The sequence below is a fragment of the Ailuropoda melanoleuca genome, chromosome 8 (assembly GCF_002007445.2).
Source record: "Ailuropoda melanoleuca isolate Jingjing chromosome 8, ASM200744v2, whole genome shotgun sequence".
In the NCBI taxonomy this organism is placed as follows: Eukaryota; Metazoa; Chordata; class Mammalia; order Carnivora; family Ursidae; genus Ailuropoda; species Ailuropoda melanoleuca.
In genome coordinates, this window is record NC_048225.1 from 75,952,685 (window position 1) to 75,977,019 (window position 24,335).

Genomic DNA, 24,335 nt, shown 5'->3' on the forward strand with positions numbered 1-24,335 from the left:
AAAAAACAAAAAATGGGGGCACCTGGGTAGCTCAGTTGGTTGGGTGTCCAGCTCTTGATTTTGGCTTGGATCATGATCTCAGAGTTGTGGAATCAAGGCCCGCATCAGGCTACACTCTCAGTGCGGAGTTGGCTTGGGATTCTCTCTCTCCTTCTCCCTCTGCCCTCCCCCTGTATGTGTTGTCTCTCAAATTTAAAAAAATAAAAAAATAAATAAAAATAAATAAAATCTTTAAGAAAAATAAAGGAGGTGCGTGTCCTTGTGAGAAAGTTTTCTATTACTTAAGTTCCTATTGAGATAATTGGTGACTGTTGTAGCTAAGTTGGAAAAACTGTAGTACTGGGTTTCAGATCAGAATTTTATTTTGTTTTTTCTCTGTAGGTACATTTCTGTTAGCATCATTTAAGCTGACCACATAATGCAATGCTTTGCTATGTGCTGGATGTTCTTACAAAATCCCTTAGCATTAAAACAAAAATCCACTTAAACAAGACCTTAAAATATTTTAAAAATACTTATCTTCATTTAGATAATTAATACACTAATCAACCTGTTCTACTGAGTTTTATTCATAGCGACAACTTTTTCTTTTTTTTTAAGTTTTCAAGAAATGGTTGAATTGACTATTGTCTGAGTCATAGAATATTTTTGTAAGTTGAAAGAAAGCCATCACCTTTTTAACTCTAAGAAAGAACACAATTTTTTTTCATTTTATTTATTTTTTAATTCAATTAGCCAACACATAGTACATCATTAGTTTTAGATGTAGTGTTCAACAATTTATCAGTTGCATATAACACCCAGTGCTCATCACATCGTGTAAAGAAAGGCATCTTGTCAGAAGAAGTTACTTTTCATTTTAGTTTTATGCCATCAATTGTGAATATAGGCATACCTTAGAGATATTGCACTTTAGTGCCAGAGCACCACAATAAAGTAGATATCACAATAAAGTGAGTCAAATGAATTTTTTGGTTTCCCAGTGAGTATAAAAGTTATGTTGACACTATATTGTAGTCCATTATGTGTGCAGTAGCATTATTTTTTTTAAAAACCAGGGTACACACCGTAATTTAAAAATATTTTATTGCTAAAAATGCTAACCATATCTGGATTTGCAGCAAGTTGTAATCATTTTGCTGGTGGAGGATCTGGCTTCCATGTTAATGGCTGCTGACTGGTCAGGGTGGTGGTTGCTGAAGGTTGAGGTGGACATGGCAATTTCTTAAAATAAGACAACAATGAAGTTTGACACATCAATTGACTCTTCCTTTCAGGAAAAATTTCTCTGTAGCATTTTATTCACAGTAGTCAGTTCTCTCAAACCCTGCTGTGGCTTTATCAACTAAGTTTATGTAGTATTCTAAGTCCTTTGTTGTCATTTCAGCAATTTTCATGGCACCTTCACCAGAGTGAAGAAACTACTTTCTTTGCTCATCCATAAAAAACAACTTTTTTTTTTAAAAGATTTTATTTATTTATCTGACAGAGAGAGAGGCAGCAGGAGAGGGAACATAAGCAGGGGGAGTGGTAGAGGGAGAAGCAGGCTTCCCGCCAAGCAGGGAGCCCAATGCGGGGCTTGATCCCAGAATGCTGGGATCATGACCTGAGCCGAAGGCAGACGCTTAATGACTGATCTACCCAGGTACCCCATAAAAAGCAACTCTTGTCCATTAAAGTTTTGTCATCAGATTGCAGCAATTAAGTCCCATCTTCAAACTCCACGTCTCATTGTAGTTCTCTTGCTGTTTCTATCACATCTACAGTTATTTCTGCCACTGAAGTCTCTAACTCATCAAGTCATCCGTGAGGGCTGGAATCAACTTCCAAACTCCTGTTGATGGTGGTGTTTTGTTTTCTTCCCATGAATCACAGATGTTCTTAATGTCATCTAGAATGGTGAATCCTTTTCAGAAGGTTTTCAATTTTCTTTGCCCAGATCCATCAGAGAAATCACTATCTTTGGCAGCTCTAGCCTCACAATATGTATTTCTTAAATTTTGACTTAAAAGTTAGAATGAATCCTTGATCCATGGACTGCAGCATGGATTTTGTGTAAGCAGTCATGGAAACAGCATGAATCTTGTCCATCTCCATCAGAGATCTTGGGTGACCAGGTACATTGTCAATGAGCAGTAATATTTTGAAAGGAGTCTTTTCTTCTGAGCAGTAAGTCTCAACAGTGGTCTTAAAATATTCAGTAAACCATGTTGTAAACAGATGATGTACTGTTATATAGGCTTTGTCGTTCCGTTTCTAGAGCACAGGCAGAGCAGATTTAGCGTAATTCTTAAGGGCCCTGGGGTTTTCAGAATGGTACATGAGCACTGTCTTCAAGTCAAATCAGCAGCTGCATTAGCCCCTATTAAGAGAGTCAGCGTGTCCTTTGAAGCTTTGTAGTCAGACCTTGACGTATCTCTAGCTATGAAAGTCCTACATTACATCTTCTTCCAATAGAAGACTGCTTCATCTATGCTGAAAATCTGTTGTTTAAAGAAGCCCCCTTCATTAATTATCTTCTTGATAATTCTGATCTTCTGGAGAACTTGCTGCAGCTTCCACATCAGCACTTGCTGCTTCACCTTGCACTTGTATGGTGTGGAGATGGCTTCTTTCCTTACACCTCATGAACCAACCTCTGCTGGCTTCAGACTTTTCTTGTGCAGCTTCCTCACCTCTCTGAGCCTTCACAGAACTGAAGAGAATTAGGGCTTTGCTCTGGATTAGGCTTTGGATTAAGGGAATATTATGGCTGGTTTGATATTCTATCCAGACCATTACAGCTTGCTTCATATCAGCAATGACACTCTTCTGCTTTCTTACCATTCATATGTTTACTAGAGTAGCACTTTTAATTTACTTCAAGAACTTTTCCTTTGTATTCACAACTTGACTGTCTGGAGCAAGAGGCCTAGCTTTTGGTTTGTCTCAGCTTTTGGCATGCCTTCCTCACTGAGTTTAATCATTTCTAGTTTTTTTTTTTTTTAATGAGAGACATGTGACTCTTACTTGAACACTTACAGAGGCCACTGTAGGGTAATTAATTGGCCTAATCTCAGTATTGTGTCTCAGGGAGTAGGGAGGCCCAAGGAGAGGGAAAGACACAGGGGGACGGCCAGCAGGTCAAGCAGTTGATTAAGGTGGCTGTCTTTTATGTCTGTGGTTCATGGCATGTCAAAACAATTGCAGTAGCAACATCAAAGATCACTGATCACAGATCATCATAACAAATATAACAATAAAGAAAAAGTTTGAGGGGCGCCTGGGTGGCTCAGTTGTTAAGCATCTGCCTTCGGCTCAGGGCATGATCCCGGTGTTAATGGGATCAAGCCCTGCATCAGGCTCTTCTGCTGGGAGCCTGCTTCTTCCTCTCCCACTCCCCCTGCTTGTGTTCCCTCTCTCTCTGGCTGTCTCTCTCTCTGTCAAATAAATAAATAAAATCTTAAAAAAAAAAGAGTTTGAAATATTGTGAGAATTACCAAAATGTGACACAAAGACACGAAGTGAGAAAATGCTGTTGGAAAAGTGGTCCTGATGCCCATGCTTGATAGAGGTTTTGCCACAAACTTTCATTTGTAAATAGAACATCATCTGCAAAGTGAAGTAAAGCAAAGCATAATAAAATGAAGTATTCTTGTATCATGTCCAGGAATTTTCATATATTCAAGATAAAATATTTATTTTTATTCAGACTTCTGTTGTAAAAATATGTCTTCTCATTAGCAAGCTATACCGTGCTGACTAGTTAGATAGTGCTTGGGCCATAGTTGATAAATATTTTTGTATGACCCCCAACAACATTGAACTGATTGCTCTAATGAGATAGAGTTTAGAAGAGATGTACCTCCCTGTTATAAGAGTGTGTAATTTTGTTAAAGTTTAACGCATTCAGCGGAGCAGACATCCGTGGGAAAATTGTGCTTTTAGGTAAACGTGTTGTGTGTGTATGTACGAGCTTGGGGTGGAGGAGGGAACTTTTCTGAGTAATTTTGTGAAGACTGCTATTGGTGGAGATTCAAGTATTATATTGTTTTGTAGAAATTGACAAGGTAGTTCTAAAATTCATAGGAAATGCAAAGGACCCAGAATAGCCAAAACAACTTCAAAACATAATAGTAAAGTTGGAGAATGAACACTACCTGATTTTAATAATGATTATAAAACTGCAATAATTAAGATAGTGTGACATTGGCATAAAGATAAATAAATAGGCCCGTGGAACAGAATAAAGTTCAAAATGGACCTACAGGTAAATAGACAACTGATTTCTGTTGAAGGTGCAAAAGCAATTCAGTGGAAAGAGTAGTATGTTTAACAAATGGTATTGGATAAATTGAATATTCATATGTAAAAGGTGAACTTCTATTCATACCTTTTACCATAGTCAAAAAAGTTAAGTTGGCTCTGTTTCTAGCTGAGCTTCATGACCTTCAAGAATTTGTCATGAAGACATTTGAGGAGCTTATCTAATACACTGAGATCTTATAAAATATTTAGATGTCATGCTTACAACTTGTCCGTAGAAGTGCACACTCATGGGAAAGGTTTTTGGTCAAGAGTTAAGATATTATAATGTATCTAGCAATGTATATTGTAGCTCACATATTTTTTTTGAGAATTTTTTTTAGTTACATGTTTATATACTTGTAATTCTGGTATGATTACTACTAAAATCTTATTTATAAACCTCATTCCTTGTGTATAAGATTTTAGGTGAAACTATTTTCATTTTGCAAATTAGACTTCGAATTATATATTTTCTATTAAAATTTGATTACGTGAATTTGCATGACAAAGTCTAGTCGTTTCAGTTTTTTTTTTTTTTTAGATTTTATTTATTTATTTGACAGAGATAGAGACAGCCAAGCGAGAGAGGGAACACAAGCAGGGGGAGTGGGAGAGGAAGAAGCAGGCTCATAGCAGAGGAGCCTGATGTGGGGCTCGATCCCAGAATGCCGGGATCACGCCCTGAGCCAAAGACAGACGCTTAACCGCTGTGCCACCCAGGCGCCCCGACATTTTCAGTTTCTAAACTTTAGTGATTATTGGGAGGAGGCAAAAAGAGCCTTGGGTAGTCCAACTTAATATTGCACAGTCTATGATCTAAAGCTCATGTATTATAGGGTTGTGCTCTTCCTCTGGACTTTTTCATTTCTTTAGACTCAGGCCATACACACTAGGTTACTGGACTTTTCATTCTAGAGTAAAACATAAAGCTACAAGTTAGAATGGGAATGTTCCCCCAAACAGAGACACTGCTAACAGTAAAAAGTGACAATTATAAACCTGACTGCAAGCGAAGAGACACAAGAAAAAAAGTGTAGAAAAGCTAAAGCAGTACACTGAAACTAATGTAACAGCGTACGTCAACTGTCCTGGAATTAGAATAAAACACTTCATAAAATGAAAAAAGATAAAATAATTTTTCACTAAGCAAAGTAATCTATAGCAAAAATCATTGAAATAACACATATTTAAATTACTTACAGAACATTTTTTAAGTGTATAGGAAACTACATAACACTGCCAAATTTCTGTAAATTCCTATAGCCATTTGTTCGTACTTACCTTGCCCTTTCAGTACCTTTTAACATTATCCATTGCTCCTGTTTCTCGAAACATACTTTATTCTTTTGGCTTCCATAATGCCAAGTACTTCTGGTTTTCCTTCTATCTCTCTCTCCACTCTTTCTGTCTCTTTTACAGATGCATTATCTTCTATCTGGCCCTTAAAGTTTTAACCTACCCAAGGATCATTTCTGTGTCATTTCATATTAGACAGTCTCTTGTGTGTACAACTTATGTACCTGTGACTCTCACATTTACAGCTCCTGGGCTAAAACTCCAGACCCACATTTCCAGCTGACTTCTGGATGCTCGGATATTTCAAATATATCAAACTCAGTATGTCAAAAGCCATATTTATGATCATTTTCTTTTCCACAGCCACAAACCTTGTGTCCTCCAGTGTTTATATGTTGATTCATTCCCTTATTTATTCATTCATTTTATTCATTCATTAATTCAACAAGTATGTATTGACTGCCTAGTAGATGCAGTTCACTGTTTTGGGCACTTGGGAGTTTAGCAGCTACTGTTTCTGTTTTCATGGAAACTGTATTCCAGTGGATAAAGAGAGGCAATAAAAAACAAATAATAAAAACTTTAGATCATGATTATGTAAACTAAAGAAAAGAAATTGGACGATGTGATGGAGTGTGACTGATCTGCTACTTTTCTTTGTCTGGTCAAGGAAGCCTCATTAAAGAGGTGATATTTTGGATGAGAAGTAAATGACAGGGAGGACCCCACACGCACAGAGATCTGGGGAGTGCCTTCCAGAAGAAGAGCCCTTCGTAGACAGGCCCTGATGTCGGGAGTGGATTTCGTGTGCTTGAGCAGAAGGGAGGCTGACAGCTAAAGTAATTGAACGTGGTGGGTGGGGATAGTGTTAGATATAGAGGTCCACAGGGGTCAGACTGCCTAGGACCTGGAATATCAGGGTGAGGAATTTGGATATTTCTGGCGGCACTAGGAACCTAACAGAAAGTTTTAAAAAGGCAGAGATGGTCTGACATAAGATCTCAGAACGATCTCTCTAACTGCTTGGTGGGGAATGGGTTAATTGGAGCAGGAGTGGTATCAAGAAGACCACTTAGGATGTTTTTATGGTAGTCCAGGTAAGAGATGGTGCCAGCTTAGTACGAGGATGGCCACTGTGGGGGCAGTGAGAAGATGTTTGGGAGAGAGCCGAGGACAAGAGGGATGCAAAAATAGTTCTGGTTTTTGATTTGAGCACCTGATTTAATGGTAGTATCAGTAATTGAGATGTGGAAGACTGTGAGGAGGAGCAAGTATGGAAAATGGAAGGGGAACTAAGTGGGAAATTACAGTTTGGTTTTGGACATGCTAATTTTGAGTTATCAGACATCCAAGTGGAAATGCCAATTAAGCATTAGAATTGGATATGGAGAAGTCAAGTTCAGGGGAGAAATGAGTGCTTGAGATGAATTTGAATATATATATACACACATACACACATACATATTCTTATATATATTCATGTGAATTTTTAAGGCCGTTAGAGTAGATGAGATCAACTAGAGAGAGAATAGAGATGACAAAGAAGAGAAGTTCTAGAAAGAAGTCTAGCAGTATTTGATTTTTGTAAGTGTAGAAAAGGAAGGGGAGGAACAATGAGCAAAGAACATGGAGAAAGAGCAATCAGTGAGAAAAGAGAAAAGTCAGGAAAGTTGGGGTAACGGGAATCCATAAAAGAGGGTGGAGGAGGAAAACCATGTCAGAGGCTGCTGAGACTTAGAATAATTACTCACTTTGCAATTTTCTGGCCACGTGTTTGACTTGTTCTTATTTGGTTTCTGTATTTGGAATACAGTTTATCTCTTGATTGTGTTTTACATGGAAACTATGAGGATGAAATAGAGTTGTTTTTTGTTATACTCTTCAAGATCCTTTGAAAAAAATATGGAGCTAGATCCAGCTATTTAGATATGATAGCTGCTGATTCTGATTTTTTTGGATACTTGTAGCGGAATATTCATACAGATTCCTATTGATGGAGGGATTTCTGTCAAGTGCTGGCCTTGCTTTCATGTGTCAGCACTTCAGTGATCTGGGGCCACTTAACCCTCGCATGTAGGGTTTCGAGCTAGCCCAGCTCTTAGGCAAGAAAACTGTAAAGGTCATTGTTGAGCTGTAAATATCAAGGCAGCATTGATAGTCTCTCTTTACCCTGAGGTCTGCATTAGTGGCTTTGGCTTTGAATCCAATGAAAAAGTCTCTATCTTCCATTCAATGACTGAGTTGGCATCTTGGTTTTCTGCCTGGTATCCTCTGGCTCACTTGGGTCTGGAGTTCTGTCTTGATCTCCTCTGCCTCTGGAGTACCAGAACCCTGATCCTAAATGCTAGCGTTTGCATCTGGTCTCTGATACCTGCTTGGCACCCACTTTTGTCTGCTGTAAAACCTTGGTCCTCCTTAGTCCCATCCCATCCCATTGTTCTTAACCCGTGTGCTGAGACTTCGACCTTTCACCCACTGCTGGACCCTCTCAGGTTGTTACCTTTTTTGGATTTCCTCTTTTTCTTTCTTTCTTTCTTCTTTTTTTTTCCTGATTGCTGGACTTTCCATGTTTACCTTAGGGACACAATTGAGTTCTACTTCAAATCTGGGTCTATAAAATTCATATCTAACTCACCCTGTTGCTTATTCAACCACAGTTTTAGGATCTTGCCTTCAGTTAGGGATGACTTGAAGGCTTGAGGGAAGCTTTTTTTTTTTTTCAAAACTGACATTGATCAATGGTATGCAAAGTGGCCTGCTTTAAAGAAGGAAGAAATCCACAGATGTTCTTTACTCTAAATATGATAGGCATTGGGGAAACACAGATGAGTAAAATGTAGCCTCTTTCCTTGAGGAAGTATGTTTTAAATATAGTCATACATAGACACTTTACAGCCAGTGAATTCAGCTAGTTGCATTGAAAACTATGCCCTCTTTATGCGACCCACGTACTCTATTTTCGTTGGAGCCCTGTGTTCACAAAACATTGCTATTAAAACACTTCAGAAATAAAACCCCGATAAAATATTGAAGACCCCAGTTCTTAAAGATTGACAAGAGATTATGTGCATATGTTCCATAATTATTCTTTTTTACTTAACCTTGATTAATTGAAACATATGCATGTTTTTCCACATGGAAGGGGGATATTGGAAATATTTAAATTCTTATGGTCATGCTGTGCTTTTCACAGATGATTGGAATGCTGCCCAGGCATAAACCATCCCATCCTTCCCCCAAACCACTTGTCAGTTGTTTAACCTCGCATAATTTGTTTTTCATGACCATTAGAAATGACAGTGCTAAAATGTTTTACAGGGAAATAAAAATAAAGAAGAGTGATAGCTTTGATTTTTTAATACCCTTCTTTCCCCCCCAATTATTCTTTGATATAAAAATGTGTCATAACCTTTGCTTCAAATGTAGGCTATTTTTAACACTGGGGAAACAGGGATGATTTTTAAAACTAGGAGTCTTATTTTGCAAAACTGAAAACATACTTTGAATTTTAGCAAGACAGTTTGTACCGACACGCAGTAGATTTCATGGATGCATCATCAGGGTTTCAGTGCTAATATGCACATAGCCGTCATCCTTTATATGAGCTTGTGGCTAGGAAATTTAATCACTTTCTGTTCAGATTGAACTTGGGCTGAAGTCTGGAATTGTTTGAGGAAGAGACCGTTTCATGTCCCCAACTACCAAGGATTTAGAATGAAAGGAATACTGAAAACATGCCAGGAGAAGTTGTGTCACTGGAAACTGTACCTTTTTATGAAAAAGAATGTATCTCAGTCATAAGATGAGATTGTTAGACCTTCAGACATACTAGTTTACCATAGTATAAAAGTCTCAGAAGACACACATTTACTAGCTCTTTAAAAATGTAGCTACTGATCAGCTAGTACACCCTGTTCTATAGATTTTGGTTTAGGTGTTAGAATTTCCTTCATCCCCAAACTCACGTTAACACTTCCTGGGGTGAGTATAGGAAGTGATGCATTACTCTTGTGATAATCCTTTTCAAGATTTTCTTCTGTAATTGTATTTTTGGACAGCAGAGAAGTAAAGCTGTCATCTTTCAAATTCTGCATTGCTAGTAAAGATTTATTTAGGATTGTGTGATGGTATAAGCTGATTGATGATTCTCCTCGATAGAAAATGTGGTCAGTTGATAAAAAACATGCATGCCACCTCTGCTGTCCACCTGTTTGTGTCCACTCAGAGGGGACAGAGATCTCATAACAGGACTGGCTTATCTTGTTGTTAGTGAGACACACCTTATTGGCAATATAGTCCTGTAGCTATAAATTATAACATGTTTTTCTAATGAGAAAGTGGAATGTGTGGTCTGACCCTTATCACTGTACTGTTCAAGAAAAGGGGACATAGACCTGTGAGTCCCCAGAGCTGGGTAGAGGATGGGTAACAGGTAGCTCCCTTCTGGCAACTCAGAGTAGGTTTTGCCTGAATTCCATCCTGTAGGATGAATTTCTTTCTAAGAGGCTCTTTGGGACCATAGAAAAACAGATTTTGTGGTTCCTGCTCCATTGGTTCTTCTGAAATGCTGGGCAGGTCTGAATCCCAATGATGGACATAGGATAGACCCAGCTGACATCCCTGCTGTGGTTACTCTTAAGTCCTCATTTGGGATCACTGTGTATGTGATGTATTTTGTGGTAGAAATAATAGTATTTGTAGGGTTTAACCAGTGAGAATATGGGCAGAAATGCTTTTTAAAGACATGACTTCAGATAAATATGATAAATCCCTGCTCTCACCTGATGAATTCCACATGCTCCCTCCGCCGTTTGTTCACCCATTTGTCTTGTCACTCTCATTGCTCTGCTTCCTTTCTGTTCTTAAGGAGGAGCTGGCATGCTCCTTTCTAATGCGTCCCCTCATCCTTAAGATATCACTTCAGCACTTGTTTTTTTCTCAGTTCCGCATTGTCACCTTTCCCTTAGTACTGGATTAATGCCATCAACCCCTGAATGTGTTATCAGTTTGCCTATCTTTAGAAAACCCTCCCTTGACTTCAGCTCCCTCTCCAGCTGCCCTCTCACTGCTCTGCTCTCCTTTACCACAAAACTGACAACAGTCATCCACAATCAGTCTCCACTTCTTCTCCACTTCTCTCCTCATCATTCCAATCAGGCTGCCTCACTGCACTGTAGCAGCTCTTGTCAACCTCCTGGAGGACGCTCAGGTTGCCCAATTCTATGAACCATTCTTAGTTCTCATCTTCCTTAACATGTTGGTGGTATTGGATGGGGTGGAAGTCTCTTACCTTCATGAAAAACCCTTTCTACTTGGCTTTGGGTCACCTCTTTCTCAGTTTCCCCCCTACCTTGTGGACCACTCCTGCTTACTCTCTCCTGACCTCTGAACACTGGAACACCCACGGCCCAGAGCTCTGACTCTTCCCTAACTCTTTTAGTGATTTCATCCCCTTGCCTGACTTCAATGAATTCCAAATATGTATTTCTAGCTTGGACTTCTCCCTAGATGAAAGACTAATGTATCTAGCCCCAAAGGCATTTTTGTGCTAATTAGAAAAAGCTGCCCTTTTCCTCAAGCACTTGACTGCCATCTTCTGGAAAATTTTCAGAATAAATAAACACTTAACAGATGATTGTGAATGTGAGCGGTATCTCTTACCGCTGTGTAATCCTCTGCCATCAGCAGCAGTCCTGGTTCTCCACTAGGGTAGTAAGTACAGAGGAGGCATCACGAGTGTAGTAGGTCTGCAAGCAATCTCCTGACCCTCAACCCCCATCTCTCGAACCTCTTCCTTTCAGTCTTTTCTATTTCAAAGTTCTCCCCATTGCTGAGGCCAAACTCCAGGAAGTTGTTTCTGTCTCTCCTCTCTTTCACCCCACCTTTAAACCATCAGCAAATCCTATTGGTTTTTCCTTCAAAATACGTTAGAATTTAGCCACTTCTCACCACTCCCAACGCTGCTACCCTCGTCGAAGCCCCATCATCTCTCACCTCCATTATCCTAGTAGCCAGCTTCCTAGCTTACTCTCCAGTGTCTAGTCTCAACACAGCAGCCACAGTAACTTATTTAAAACCTAGGTCACACCATGAAGCCCTCCCAGTGTTCTACCATTCAGTCAGAGTAAAAATTTAAAGTCCCACAGGGTCCACACAATCCAGGTCTGCACCGCAGCTCTGACCTCATCTCCTGCCCCTCCCCCCACATGCTCTGTGAGCCAAACATGTTGGCCTTGCCATCCTTCCCGTAGGTTTCCAGGTTCAGGAACTGCTGGCTTGCTCCCTTCTTCTCCTCAGCTTTTGCTCAAATGTCACTTTATCATATCAGCGAAGCCTTCCTCAACCAAAGCATAAAACAAACCAGTCCTCCTGCCCCAGCATTTATTATCCTCCTACTGTTCAATTTTCTCCATAGCACTTATCATCTGGCACACCCACATTGTTTACTGTTTCATCTCATTCGAATTTAAGCTTCATGAGGTTAGAGACTTATTTTTTTTCTCTTCTACAATTTCTTTTCTTTCTTTTTTTTTTTTTTAAGGTTTATTTATTTATTTGTCAGAGAGAGTGGGCAGCAGGCAGAGAGAGAAGCAGGCTCCCTGCTGAGCAAGGAGCCCAATGTGGGACCCTGGGATCATGATCTGGGCTGAAGGCAGGCATTTAACCGACTGAGCCACCCAGGCGTCCCTCTCCTCTGCAATTTCTACAATAGTGCGTGGTGAATAGTAAGAGCTCAAAATATTAGTTGAATAAATAAATGAATACCAGCATCTTTAAATCTCTCTGCGGGACCCTATCCTTAAAAAGACACAAAGGTTTGAGATGGTACTGCACAATTCTAATCTCTCAATTTCGAAATAAAAGCATTTTTAAGAGACCAAGAATGAATTTAAAACGAATTTGAAAATTGCATTGATTTTGCAGCTTTCTGAAGTCATTGGTTTCCTACAGAGAAAGCAAGTAGGCGCCATCTAGTGGCGACAAGAGAAGTCTACAATTGTGTTACTTGAATTCTTGATTGGCAACATAATTGAAGATGCAGTCTCTGATCCAGAAGCTTATTAATTTTATGAAAGTAATATTTATGATAGCTATAAGTCCTCAAGTATGCCTTTTCCACAAAATATTTTGAACTGAAAAAGTACAGCTTCATTTCTTATAAATTATTTATGACTCCTTTTTACCTATTGGTTTTTGTTTTCTTGAAATCTGACTGCCTTTGTTCCTTTTTATTTTTCTTATTGTTTTATCTTCTACTTATCTTTAAATTCTTTTTTTTTTAAAAGATTTTATTTATTTATTTGACAGGTAGAAAGACAGCCAGCAAGAGAGGGATCACAAGCAGGGGGGAGTGGGAGAGGAAGAAGCAGGCTCCCAGTGGAGGAGCCTGATGTGGGGCTCGATCCCAGGATCCCGGGATCACGCCCTGAGCTGAAGGCAGACGCTAAGGACCGAGCCACCAATGTGCCCCTGTCTTTAAACTCTTATGTTCCCATGATACTGGCCAATGCACTGAGTTAGGTAAATAAAATCAAGGCTGTATCTTCTGGGAATTTAGATGCTAATAAAAACAGCACCTATGAGGGTAAACATGGGGAAAGATACAGTCATCACTTCAGGCCAGAATTCTGAAGCCTGCTGAATCTTTACTGTGTCCACTTCCACCACTGAGGAATGAACTGTGGAAGCTTTAGCCTGCCGTTTTTCAGAAAGTGGCCCATATTGTATGAAAAAACTAAGAAAGAAAAATACTCATGTCTAACTACATTGACAGGAAAGAATGAAATGAAGTCAAATCTTTGTCATTCTAACATTTGAAACATTAGGTCATTGCAGTTCTTTGGGAAATTAAAGCTTAAACTGGTTGGTCCACTTTGGAAGCCATGACCTTTCCAGTCCTGAGGAGCTGGGTGGCGTTGGGAAATCCGTGTCTGCCACCAGGAGGCCTGAGCAACAATCAGACAAGCATGCGAAGGTGGCGGAAAAAGGCCTGCAAAGAAGATGAACACCTTGTGCCAGGGCTCAGATTAATCCTGGCCTTTTTACAGGGAGGAAGACTGCCTGAGTAGCTCCAGGGAGGAAAAGTTGGACCAGGGAAATAAGATCAGAAAGCAGATTTCAGACCATCGTTAAGAAACATTTTCTGGGGCACCTGGATGGCTCAATTGGTTAAGTGTCCCACTCTTGATCTCAGCTCAGGTCTCCATTTCAGGGTCGTGAGTTCAAGCCCTGCATTGGGCTCCATGCTGGGCATGGAGCCTACTCAAAAAAAAAAAAAAGTTTTTTTCCAATAAGAGGTTTTTTCCCAGACATCAAAGCCTCAGTTTCCCATCAGTGGATATTTCTGAACAAAGGCTGGATGGTAACTGGCCCAGGATACGTTGGGCTATTAAGATTCTCTGATTCCCTAAAAGACCTTGCTTTCTCTGCACACGCTGAAACCCTCCCCACTCTTCAGTACCCAGTTCAAACCTCATTTTCTTTTTTAGGCATTGCAACTTGAAGCCGTCTTTCCTATCTCTGTCTTTCCTTTTTCTTTAAATGCACATCAGCTCCATTTCATGCTGACTGTGTTAACTGATGCCGAAATGCTCGAAGACGTCTTATAGTTGTCTCCCTATTGGCTTGGCCATAGTGGGTGAAGGTTAGATGTTTATAGTGGAAATGGCGGAAAGACTACCAATAATTGTCTCTGGCAACATCTGGGCTCCAGATACTTAGCCTTAGTTTAAGTTTGGTGCAGCCGTTCTTCAGCTAGTTATTAGAAAAACTAAAATATTTGTTCAGATTCATTCTCTTGTTAAGATTATAATTTTTAAAAGTCTAATTGTATCAGTTTCCTTTTTGAGTTGTGTTATATACCTGATACTTCTGGAAGCAGGAATAGAAATCAATAGTACAACAATGAGTAAGATGTTACTCAAACTTAATCTAATTTTCTATTATTTTTTTAAAAAGATTTTATTTATTTACTTGACAGAGAGAGACAGCCAGCGAGAGAGGGAACACAAGCAGGGGAGTGGGAGAGGAAGAAGCAGGCTCCTAGCAGAGGAGCCTGATGTGGGGTTCGACCCCAGAACGCCGGGATCACGCGCTGAGCCAAAGGCAGACGCTTAAGACTGCACCACCCAGGAGCCCCTAATTTTCTATTATATATATAGTTTTCCTACTTCCACAGATACTGATGTTTTTTTTTTCAGATTGCAGATAAATATTTTGTTGGATCTAAAACTCATTTTTTCTTGAGAAATTATGTTTTTAACTATACAATAAGTTGGTGTGGTATTTTGAATAGTATATTTTAAAGCTAAAATATTCCATATATTATTTCTTTTAAAAGAATTAACATTTTGTTTCTAAATTGTCTTGCCTTCTGCAGCTATATTTATATAACTTAGTATTCTCTCTTAATAAAGTGGTGATATTGAAAAAGGACATACTGATAGAATTAGGTAGATTTTGAATGTATGCTAGACTTAATTTCTTTAACAGTCAGTTGCTGTTTGCTTTATCATTTGGAGGACCAAAATTCTCTTTAAATTATTTAATAGACTGATTGATTTAAGGACTGCTTTTAGTACTTACTTGCTCATCTGAAAATTAGCAAATTTAGCATTCTCAGCATTTGTACTGTGTTTAATATTTCTAAGGCATTAGCTGTGTTTCTTAGTAACTGCTGTATTCTCTCATTTTAATGGCTGAGGAGACAATATGGGATACTTTGACTTGTAGTTAAAGAAACATCTTTTCCTTACAATTACTGCAGAGTGCATGGATTTTAAGTTACGTTAATTTGTCTTTTGTAGAATATGCTGAATTTCTACATTGCAAAGGAAAAAAATTTACAGATTTTGATGAAGTTCGCCATGAGATTGAAGCAGAAACAGATCGAGTGACTGGAATGAATAAAGGAATTTCTTCCATACCCATTAATTTACGAGTCTATTCTCCACATGGTAAGTAAAATAACAAAATTCTAAATTTTTGTCCTCAAAAATTTTTACATTAATTGACATACATTATTTGTGTAGAAGATGATTTGTTCTCTCAGAAAGTCCTGGGTTTCTAGGATTGTGTTTGGGTACTACCATAAAGGGAATGGTCCATAAAGTTCACAGATTTATGGCGAGGCTGGAGGACATGACTTTTAAAAAGATCAGAATTGAGTAGATCACTTAAAATTTTTTCTTTATGTTTATTTTAAACTTTCATAATTTCAAGGAGTAGGCATGGAAAATTCCATTTTTTAACATCTTTAGTCTTAGCAAGAATCTTAGAGGCACATGGTACTATTGCTGAGTCTTCCTATTGAATTTTCCTATAGCCCTATATATTTCTGTTTATTCTCTTCCTGAGGAATCAGCAATGATTTTTTTCCAGACTATCAGAGAAACTTACAAATTAGATAACCAATTCATGGTATGTGATATGGAATAGCCTCTATTCTGACTACATTTTCAGTGGGGCAGATTTTCATCTCTAATCTTCTACTTAGCTCTGTTGCTTTTAAAATGGGGCATGAATGACATGAGCTCAATTATGACTTCCCAAGAGGGTTTGGTGCCAACTCTGCTGTGTGCAGAGAGCGATAGCCAGGTTGCAGCTGGAGCCACTGATGCAGGGGTAGTTCCTGCTCTCCTGATGGCACACCACGAGTCTGGCTGGTTAGCCTACACAGTAACCGCATGGTACCACAACGGCTCACAGCTTTCCAATAGGCCAAGTGTCTAACCCCCTCTAAATAGTATATGATGCTTTTGAAGCGAGGGACAAATCTTACCCTTAAGAATTTTATGCCATTTGAGGGCAATGTACAAGACCGGGAGACAGCGTATGTGCTTCTTGTTCAGTTTTGGAATTATAACTCACTAGTAACAGATATGACAGCTCTCTCTTAGCTATGCAGATCAGTGCCCGTCAAATTGGGTTAAAACGATCATTTGGTAAAACACAATCATATCATAAAAATGGAGGAAACTAACAAAGCCATTTTTATTCTACACACCAGTTGGAGTTAGCTCAATATACAATATGTAAAGCTGAGCTTGTTTTATTTCCGCTAAAGAGACAGATGATGTTGCATTGTTATTTTTTAGTATTGAGGGTATATGTAAGACTCTTCTGTTCCACACAGTGTTAAATCTCACACTTATCGACCTACCTGGAATTACTAAAGTGCCCGTGGGAGATCAGCCACCAGATATTGAGTATCAGATCAGAGAAATGATTATGCAGTTCATCACACGGGAGAACTGTCTGATTTTGGCTGTTACCCCAGCCAACACCGATCTTGCAAACTCAGATGCATTGAAGCTAGCTAAAGAAGTTGATCCTCAAGGTGAGTGTGTGGTCTTTAAGATGAAAAAGAATTAGTTTAAAATGTCAAGGGTTTGGGTATATTTCAAGGTAACACAAATTCTCATAACTTACTTTCATTGTTAATTTAATTAGCCATTATTAATATTGTTAGATTTTTTTTTGAATTTAAGATGCTGAAAGAAGAATAACTATGGGATATAGTCTGAACCTATATAAATAAATGTAAGATTAAGTGAGATCTAAGAAAACAGATATTTCTAATCCTCATGAATTACTTATTTTAAGAAGCCAATAAAATAAACTTCTGACAGTCCCCTTTAGTTATTAAAAGAATTACCCAAATATACTCCCAGTGAAAACACCTTCTGTTTCTTGTATGTTTTGTGTCTTTAAAACAGGAAGCCCTGTCTCACATTTAGGTCCTTCATCCATTTTGAGTTTATCTTTGTGTATGGTTAAGAAAATGGTCCAGTTTCATTTTTCTACATGTGGGTGTCCAATTTTCCCAACACCATTTATTGAAGAGACTGTCTTTTTTTCCATTGGAAGTTCTTTCCTGCTTTGTCGAAGATTAGTTGACCATAGAGTTGAGGTTCCATATCTGGGTTCTCTATTCTATTCCATTGATCTATGTGTCTGGTTTTGTGCCCATACCATGCTGTCTTGGTGGTCACAGCTTTGTAATAGAGCTTGAAGTCTCGGATTATGATGTCACCAGCTTTGGTTTCCTTTTTCAACATTCCTCTGGCTATACAGGGTCTGTCCTGGTTCCATACAAATTTAGGATTATTTGCTCATCTCTGTGAAAAATGTTGATGGTATTTTGATGTGGATTGCATTGATGTAAGCTGGTACAGCCACTCTGGAAAACAGTATGGAGGTTCCCCAAGAAGCTAAAAATAGAACTACCCTACGACCCAACATTTGCACTACTGGGTATTTACCCCACTGATACAAATGCAGTGATCTGAAGGGGCACCTGCACCCCAATGTTTATAGCAGCAATGTCCACAATAGCCAAACTATAGCAAGAGCCCAGATGTGCATCAATAGATGAATGGATAAAGAAGCTGTGGCTCATATATACAATGGAATATTACTTACTTTGGTTCATATATACAATGGAATATTAGCCATCAGAAAGGATGAAATCTTACCATTTACATCAACATGGATGGAACTGGAGGGCATTATGCTGAGTGAAATAAGTCAGTCAGAGAAAGACAATTATATGTTTTCACTCATATGTGGAATATAAGAAACAGTGCAGTGGATCATAGAGGAAGGGAGGGAGAAACAGAATGGGAAGAAATCAGAGAGGGAGACAAACCATAAGAGACTCTTAATCATAGGAAACACGCTGAGGGTTGCTGGAGGGGAGATGGGTAGGGGGATGGGGTAACTAGGTGATAGGCATTAAGGAGGGCATGTGCTGTGATGAGCACTGGGTGTTATATCAACTGATGAATCACTGAACTCTACATCTGAAACTAATGATGCTCTATATGTTGGCTAATTGAATTTAAATAAATACATTTTAAAAATAGGAATTAAAAATAAAACATTCTAATGCATGTAAATATCATTTAGCTTATAATTATTTGATATAAGCATATACTATAAAAACAGGGATTTTTATGTTATTAGCATTTCAGAATCCAGAAAAATACCTTATTTCTGCTGACATTTTGATTTTTTCTTTCTGTGAACTGAGTAATAATAGTTTGTCTTCAGAGATCCCAAAATGGGGCTCGGTGTGTGTGTGTGTGTGTGTGTTTAAAGTAATTGTGGAAGGGCACTCAGTGATGAGTCTGTTCAATATGGAGATGCATGTTCTCCAGTTCTAGGAATTCCTTTTTGATAATTAATTGCCCCTATTTGCTCTGTTGTCTTTACCTGAAATCATTATTATTAGCATGTTAGAACTTCTGGATTAACCCTCTTTTTAAAAAAAATCCTCCTCTTTTATTGTGTTTCTTTGTGTTTATATTCTATTTTTTGCAAAATTTACTCTATCTTCAGCTCTTCTGATTAGTTTTTCAGTTCTGGTATCATTTAAAAAGTTCCAACAGCATTTTCTCATTTTTTTGAATGATTTATTTATTTATTTATTTATTTATTTATTTATTATGTTTTTTTAACATGAATATTTTAATTTTTAAAAATAGCATCATGCTCTTGGTTTTGCGAGTACACTATCTTCTCTAAAGATTTTAATGAGAGCTCTTTTGAGGATTTCGTTTTGTAATCTACATTGTCTCTGAGTCCATTTTTTCTAGTGGTTTTTCTTGGTCATGTCTTTGATGTCAGAGACCTTTGTTCAAATGATTCTTTTGCTGCTTGTGCAGATATAAGAGTAGAGAGCTAACAAGCTGATGGAAATTCTATATGTGTATGAATGGGACTCATTGACTAACGGACTTTATAATAGGGGAATGGGGCTGGCCACTTTTTAAGGAGATTTTCTCGGCTACTGTTAGATGCTATGAGTATTTCCACTTGTGCTGGTCTGGTGTAACCTGATGTCCAGTGGTCTCAGAGTCAAGAGGAAGAATTGACTTGGCAGGGGGTGTGGGGTGGTTCTTACTGTTCAGCACGTAGACTTTTAATTAATGCCTCTGCTTTCATAATGGCATTCCTGAAGGTCTTCTTGAGTCCAGAGTCTCTCTGGTTCATCCTGTTCTGAAAGTAAATCTTCAGTATTCTGCTGAGGTCAAGGAGGAGTAACTATGTGGTTATGCAAGATGAGAAAAAGGGTCTGGAGTTCTATCAACATTGCAGATGCATTTTCAGCCAATTCTTCTATTTTCAACTCCTCTTACACCCCAGCGTTGGTGCCGTTAGTTCCTAAATCTTTCCAGAGTTCTACAGTAGTAACTGTTTTACTTCTTTTTGGCTTCCTCTAACGTCCCTGACATTAGTGCTTGAAACAAAGCAGGCGGAAGTTACAGATGGCTAAATAGGGACCATCTCCACAATTCTCTTTCTAATACCAGTGGGTTGGAAGACCCAGATTCAGGATTGGGTTTAGAGTCTACTTATAAAAATGATGCTAAAACACCTTTGTCCCTGCAGCCTTCTTGTCCCGCAGGAAACAAAGCCATGGATATCTCAAGGGAACAGAGATAGCATTTCTGTCAGTAGATTCTAGCAAGTACAGCACAGTCACGTTCCTGGAAAGTCCACACTTAGTCCGGATGAAGCTTCATGGAGGAGTACAAATGATATCCCTCAGTCTCCAATTCTACTTTTGTCAGTCTTTGGTTCCATCTTCTTGGAGTTGGTTCTTTTCTCAGATAGACTGTCCTCACAGGTGGCAAGATTGTTGCAGTTGTCTCAGTCTCATATCCTCACGTCTTTGAAGACAGTGAAAGAATAGCCAGTGGAGAATCTTTTTTTTAAGATTTTGTTTATTTATTTGTTTGTCAGAGAGAGAGTGCACGTACACAAGCAGAGGGAAAGGAAGGTGGAGGGAGCAGACTCGCTGAGCAAGGAGCCTGATGTGGGACTCAATCCCAGGACCCTGCGATTATGACCTGAGCTGAAGGCTTAACTGACTGAGCCCCCAGGCGTCCTGAGAATCTTTTATTTTTATAAATTCTGAATTTTATAAGAAATATAAATTAAAAGAAAATTGGCCAACTAATATGTTCTATAAAATATATGCAGTTAGTTGTTGAGATTGATTTAACATATTCATGTTATATTTTACTCCTTTTGTTTAGAAGGGATTGTTAATGGCAGTGACTATATCTCATGCCTCAGGCTCCTCAATGGAAGATTCATTTATAATCCAAAACAGTAACTCTCATGTGATGACATATCATTAGGTGGGAGTAATTAATGTTGGTGGAAGGAATTGTCAGTTTACCAGAAAAGAATTAGTCTTTATAATCTCACTGACAGTATTTACAATGTGTTGTTACAACATAAGCAAACATAAGTAAAATAAAGCATTAAGTTTCAGTCAGGGATTTATAATAGTATGCTACAAATCTTTCTCCAGAAAGTTAAATTTGAATTTTTTTCCCTAATGTAGGCCTGGCTTATTTTTTTTAATTAATTTTTTATTTTAATGAATTTATTTTTTTTGATGTAAAGTTCGATGGTTCATTAGTTGCGTATAACACCCAGTGCACCATGCAATACGTGCCCTCCTTACTACCCATCACCAGCCGGAATGGGATAGGCTGGTGAAGGCCTGGCTTATTTTATAAGCCTATTGTTTTAGATGCTACTTAGAAGTTGCCATCTGAATGTTCGTGAACTTACCCAAAATGAGCCTTATTTCTTGTGGATCAGTACAACTCCTGCTTTGTCAAAGAAAGGCCTTCATTACTCCAATTTTTAATATCCTATATATGATAGTCCTCAGGACAGATTTTTGTAAATTTTACAGATAATTGGCAGATAATTTTGCAGGTAATTTTGCAGAAAAGAGAGGACATTCAATGCCAATGTGTGCCATTTACTTGTCTGACCGATTCTTCATGGTGATTGCTAAGGAGGACAAATTAAGTCATTGCCTGAAGACTCTTAAAAGTATGATTTTGGGTTCATTAATAAAAATTCCTTGCTAACTTTAAGACTTGTAATTTGTTTTCATATCCCAGTTTAAATTCCAAAACTGCTAAACACTCTTATGTGTGAGAACCCTGAAAACTATCCAACGGGTTTGCATGGTGCTCAGCTCTCCTCCAGAGACCCACTTTGGTGTGTTTCTATCTGGTGGCTTTAGTGGTCCTGGACGTCACCGAAGTGCTAAAGGAAGAGGGTGAATTCCTTCCCAAACCAATAGAGTTCACGTTGTGTCTTTTCAGTAGTTGTAAAGGAATTAAAATAGAGAAAGGAAGAAGCTGGAAGGGACTTAGAATCTGGTATTTTGGGATATGTTGTTTTGGGATTGACAAGTAGAGACTTTCATTTACTTTCTGTGTCCTTCTAGTCATTCCGTGAGTATGTTTTAAATTTCTGTTTCAGAGGTCTAGTTTTCTTTACAACTTTGGTAAAAAAGTGGTGACACCAACTTTGGTTATTTAGCTGTGTGTTGCTTAATTTCCACATTTTTGTGAAGTTCCCAAATTTCCTTCTGTTATTGATTTCTAATTTCATTTAATTTTGGTAGGAGAACATACTTTGTAACATATCAGTCCTTTAAAATTTATCAAGATTTATTTTATGGCTTAACATGTGGCCTGTCTGGAGAATGTTCCATGTGCGTTTGAGAAGAATGTGTTTTCTGCTGTTTTGGGATGTAGTGTTCTATAGGTATTTGTTAGGTCTGTTTGGTTTATAGTGTTACTCAAATGTTGTTTCCTTTCTTGTATCTGGTTGTTTTATTACTGAAATTGAGATATTAAAGTCTACCACTATTACTGATGAATTGTCTGTTTCTTCCCTCGGTTGTCAGTTTTTGCCTTATGTATTTTGGGACTCTGTTGTTAGGTGAATTTTATACTTGTTATGTCTTCTCGATGTATGGGCTTTTTGATCATTATAAAATGTCCTTTTTTGCATCTAGTAACAATTTTTGTCTCAAAATCCTGTTGATAGTTGTGTAGTTACTCAAACTCTCTTTTGGTTACCTTTTTCCAGGTATATCTTTTTCCATTGTTTACTTTCAACCTATTTGTGTCTTTGAATATAAAATATATCTCTTGTAGACAGCATATAGTTGGATCATTTTTTAAAGCCCATTCTCTAATATTTGCTTTTTGACTAGAGTGTTTAATCCATTTCCATGTAATGTAATCACTGGTAAGGCAGAATTTATATGTTTTCTGTATGTATTATGTCTTTTGTTTGTGTATTTCTCTTTTAGGCAATAGAGAAATAATTTTTTGTTAAAAATGTATTTTCTTCTGTACCATTTTAATTACCTTGTCATTTATTTTAATGTTTTTTTTGAAGTTATTTTCTTACTGGTTGCTATGGAATTAAAATCAACATCTTAATTTATAACAATGTAGTTCAGACCAGTACAACTTAATTTCAACAGTGTACAAAATTTTCCTCCTATATAGCTCCATTTCCTCCCCTTCCTTTGTGCTAGTATCATTATACAAATTACATCTTTATATATCACATGCCCATCAACACAGACATGTAATTATTCCTTTATTCACTTGTCTTTTAAATCAGAGAGGAGAAAAAAGAGTTACAAATTAATACTAATACATTTGTATTTTCTTTTATATTTACCCATGTAGCTACCTTTACCAGTGTACTTTATTTGTGTAGATTTGAGCTACTTTCTAGTGCACTTTCTTTTCAGCCTGAGGGACTCCAGTTAGTATTTCTTATAGGGGAGGCCAGCTAGTTAGTGGGATTATCAGTTTTTATCTGGGAATGTCTTAATTTCTCCTTAATTTTTGAAGGAAAATTCTTAGTTGATAGTCTTCCCCACCCCCCAACCACTTTTCAAGAATGTTGTCTCATTACTTTCTGACCTCTATGTTTTGTTTTGTTTTTTTTAAATGAGAAATCAGCTTTTAATCTCATTGAGTACCATCTTGAACATGATGGCTCTTTTTTTCTTGCTGCTTTCAAGATTTCCTCATTATCTTTGAGAGTTTGATTATGATATGTGTAGGTGTGGATCTCCTTGATTTTGTCCTTTTTGGAGTTTTAGGGTTTTGGGGAGTGTAGATTAATGTTTTTAATCAAATATGGGACATTTTCAGCCATTTTTTCTAATTTAAATTAAATTAAATTGAAATTAGTTAACATAGAGCATAATATTGGTTTCAGGAGTAAAATTTAGTGATTCATCACTTAAACATAACACCCAGCACTCAGCGCTTATCCCAAGTGCCCTCCTTAATGCCTATCACCCATTTAGCACACCCCCTCCAGCAACCCTTAGTTTGTTCTCTATAGTTAAGAGTCTCTTATGGTTTACCTCCCTCTCTGTTTTTATCTTATTTTATTTTTCCTTCCCTTCTGTGTTCATCTTTCTTGTTTCTTAAATTCCATGTTAGTGAAATCATGTATTTGTCTTTGTCTGACTGACTTATTTCACTTATCATAATACACTGTAGTTCCATCCACATCGTTGCAAATGGCAAGATTTTATTCTTTTTGATGGCTTAGTAATATTCCACTGTGTGTGTGTGTGTGTGTGTGTGTGTGTGTGTGTGTGTATACACATATATATATGTATTTATATATCTCACCTTGCCTTTATCCATTCATCAGTTGATGGACATCTGGGCTTTTTCCATATTTTGGCTAATGTGGACATTGCTATTCTGAACATTGGTGTGCAAGTGCCCCTTTGAATTTTTGTATCCTTTGGATAAATTTTGTATCCTTTGGGTAAATACCTAGTAGTGCAATTGCTGGGTCATAGGGTAGCTCTATTTTTAACTTTTTGAGGAACCTCCAAACTGTTCTCCAGAGTGGCTGCACCAGTTTACATTCCTACCAACACC

General features: G+C 37.9%; 1 protein-coding gene across 9 annotated transcripts in view; it reads left to right on the forward strand.

Annotated features, from left to right (window-relative positions):
• Positions 1-24,335, forward strand: part of DNM3 (dynamin 3) — a 532,818-nt gene that overhangs the window by 114,300 nt on the left and 394,183 nt on the right. For all 9 annotated transcript variants that reach the window (XM_034666734.1, XM_034666737.1, XM_034666735.1 and 6 more), the window contains exons 3-4: positions 15,390-15,539; positions 16,718-16,921. In XM_034666734.1, the coding sequence (XP_034522625.1) occupies positions 15,390-15,539; positions 16,718-16,921 (354 nt within the window). The remainder of the gene's footprint in view (positions 1-15,389; positions 15,540-16,717; positions 16,922-24,335) is intronic.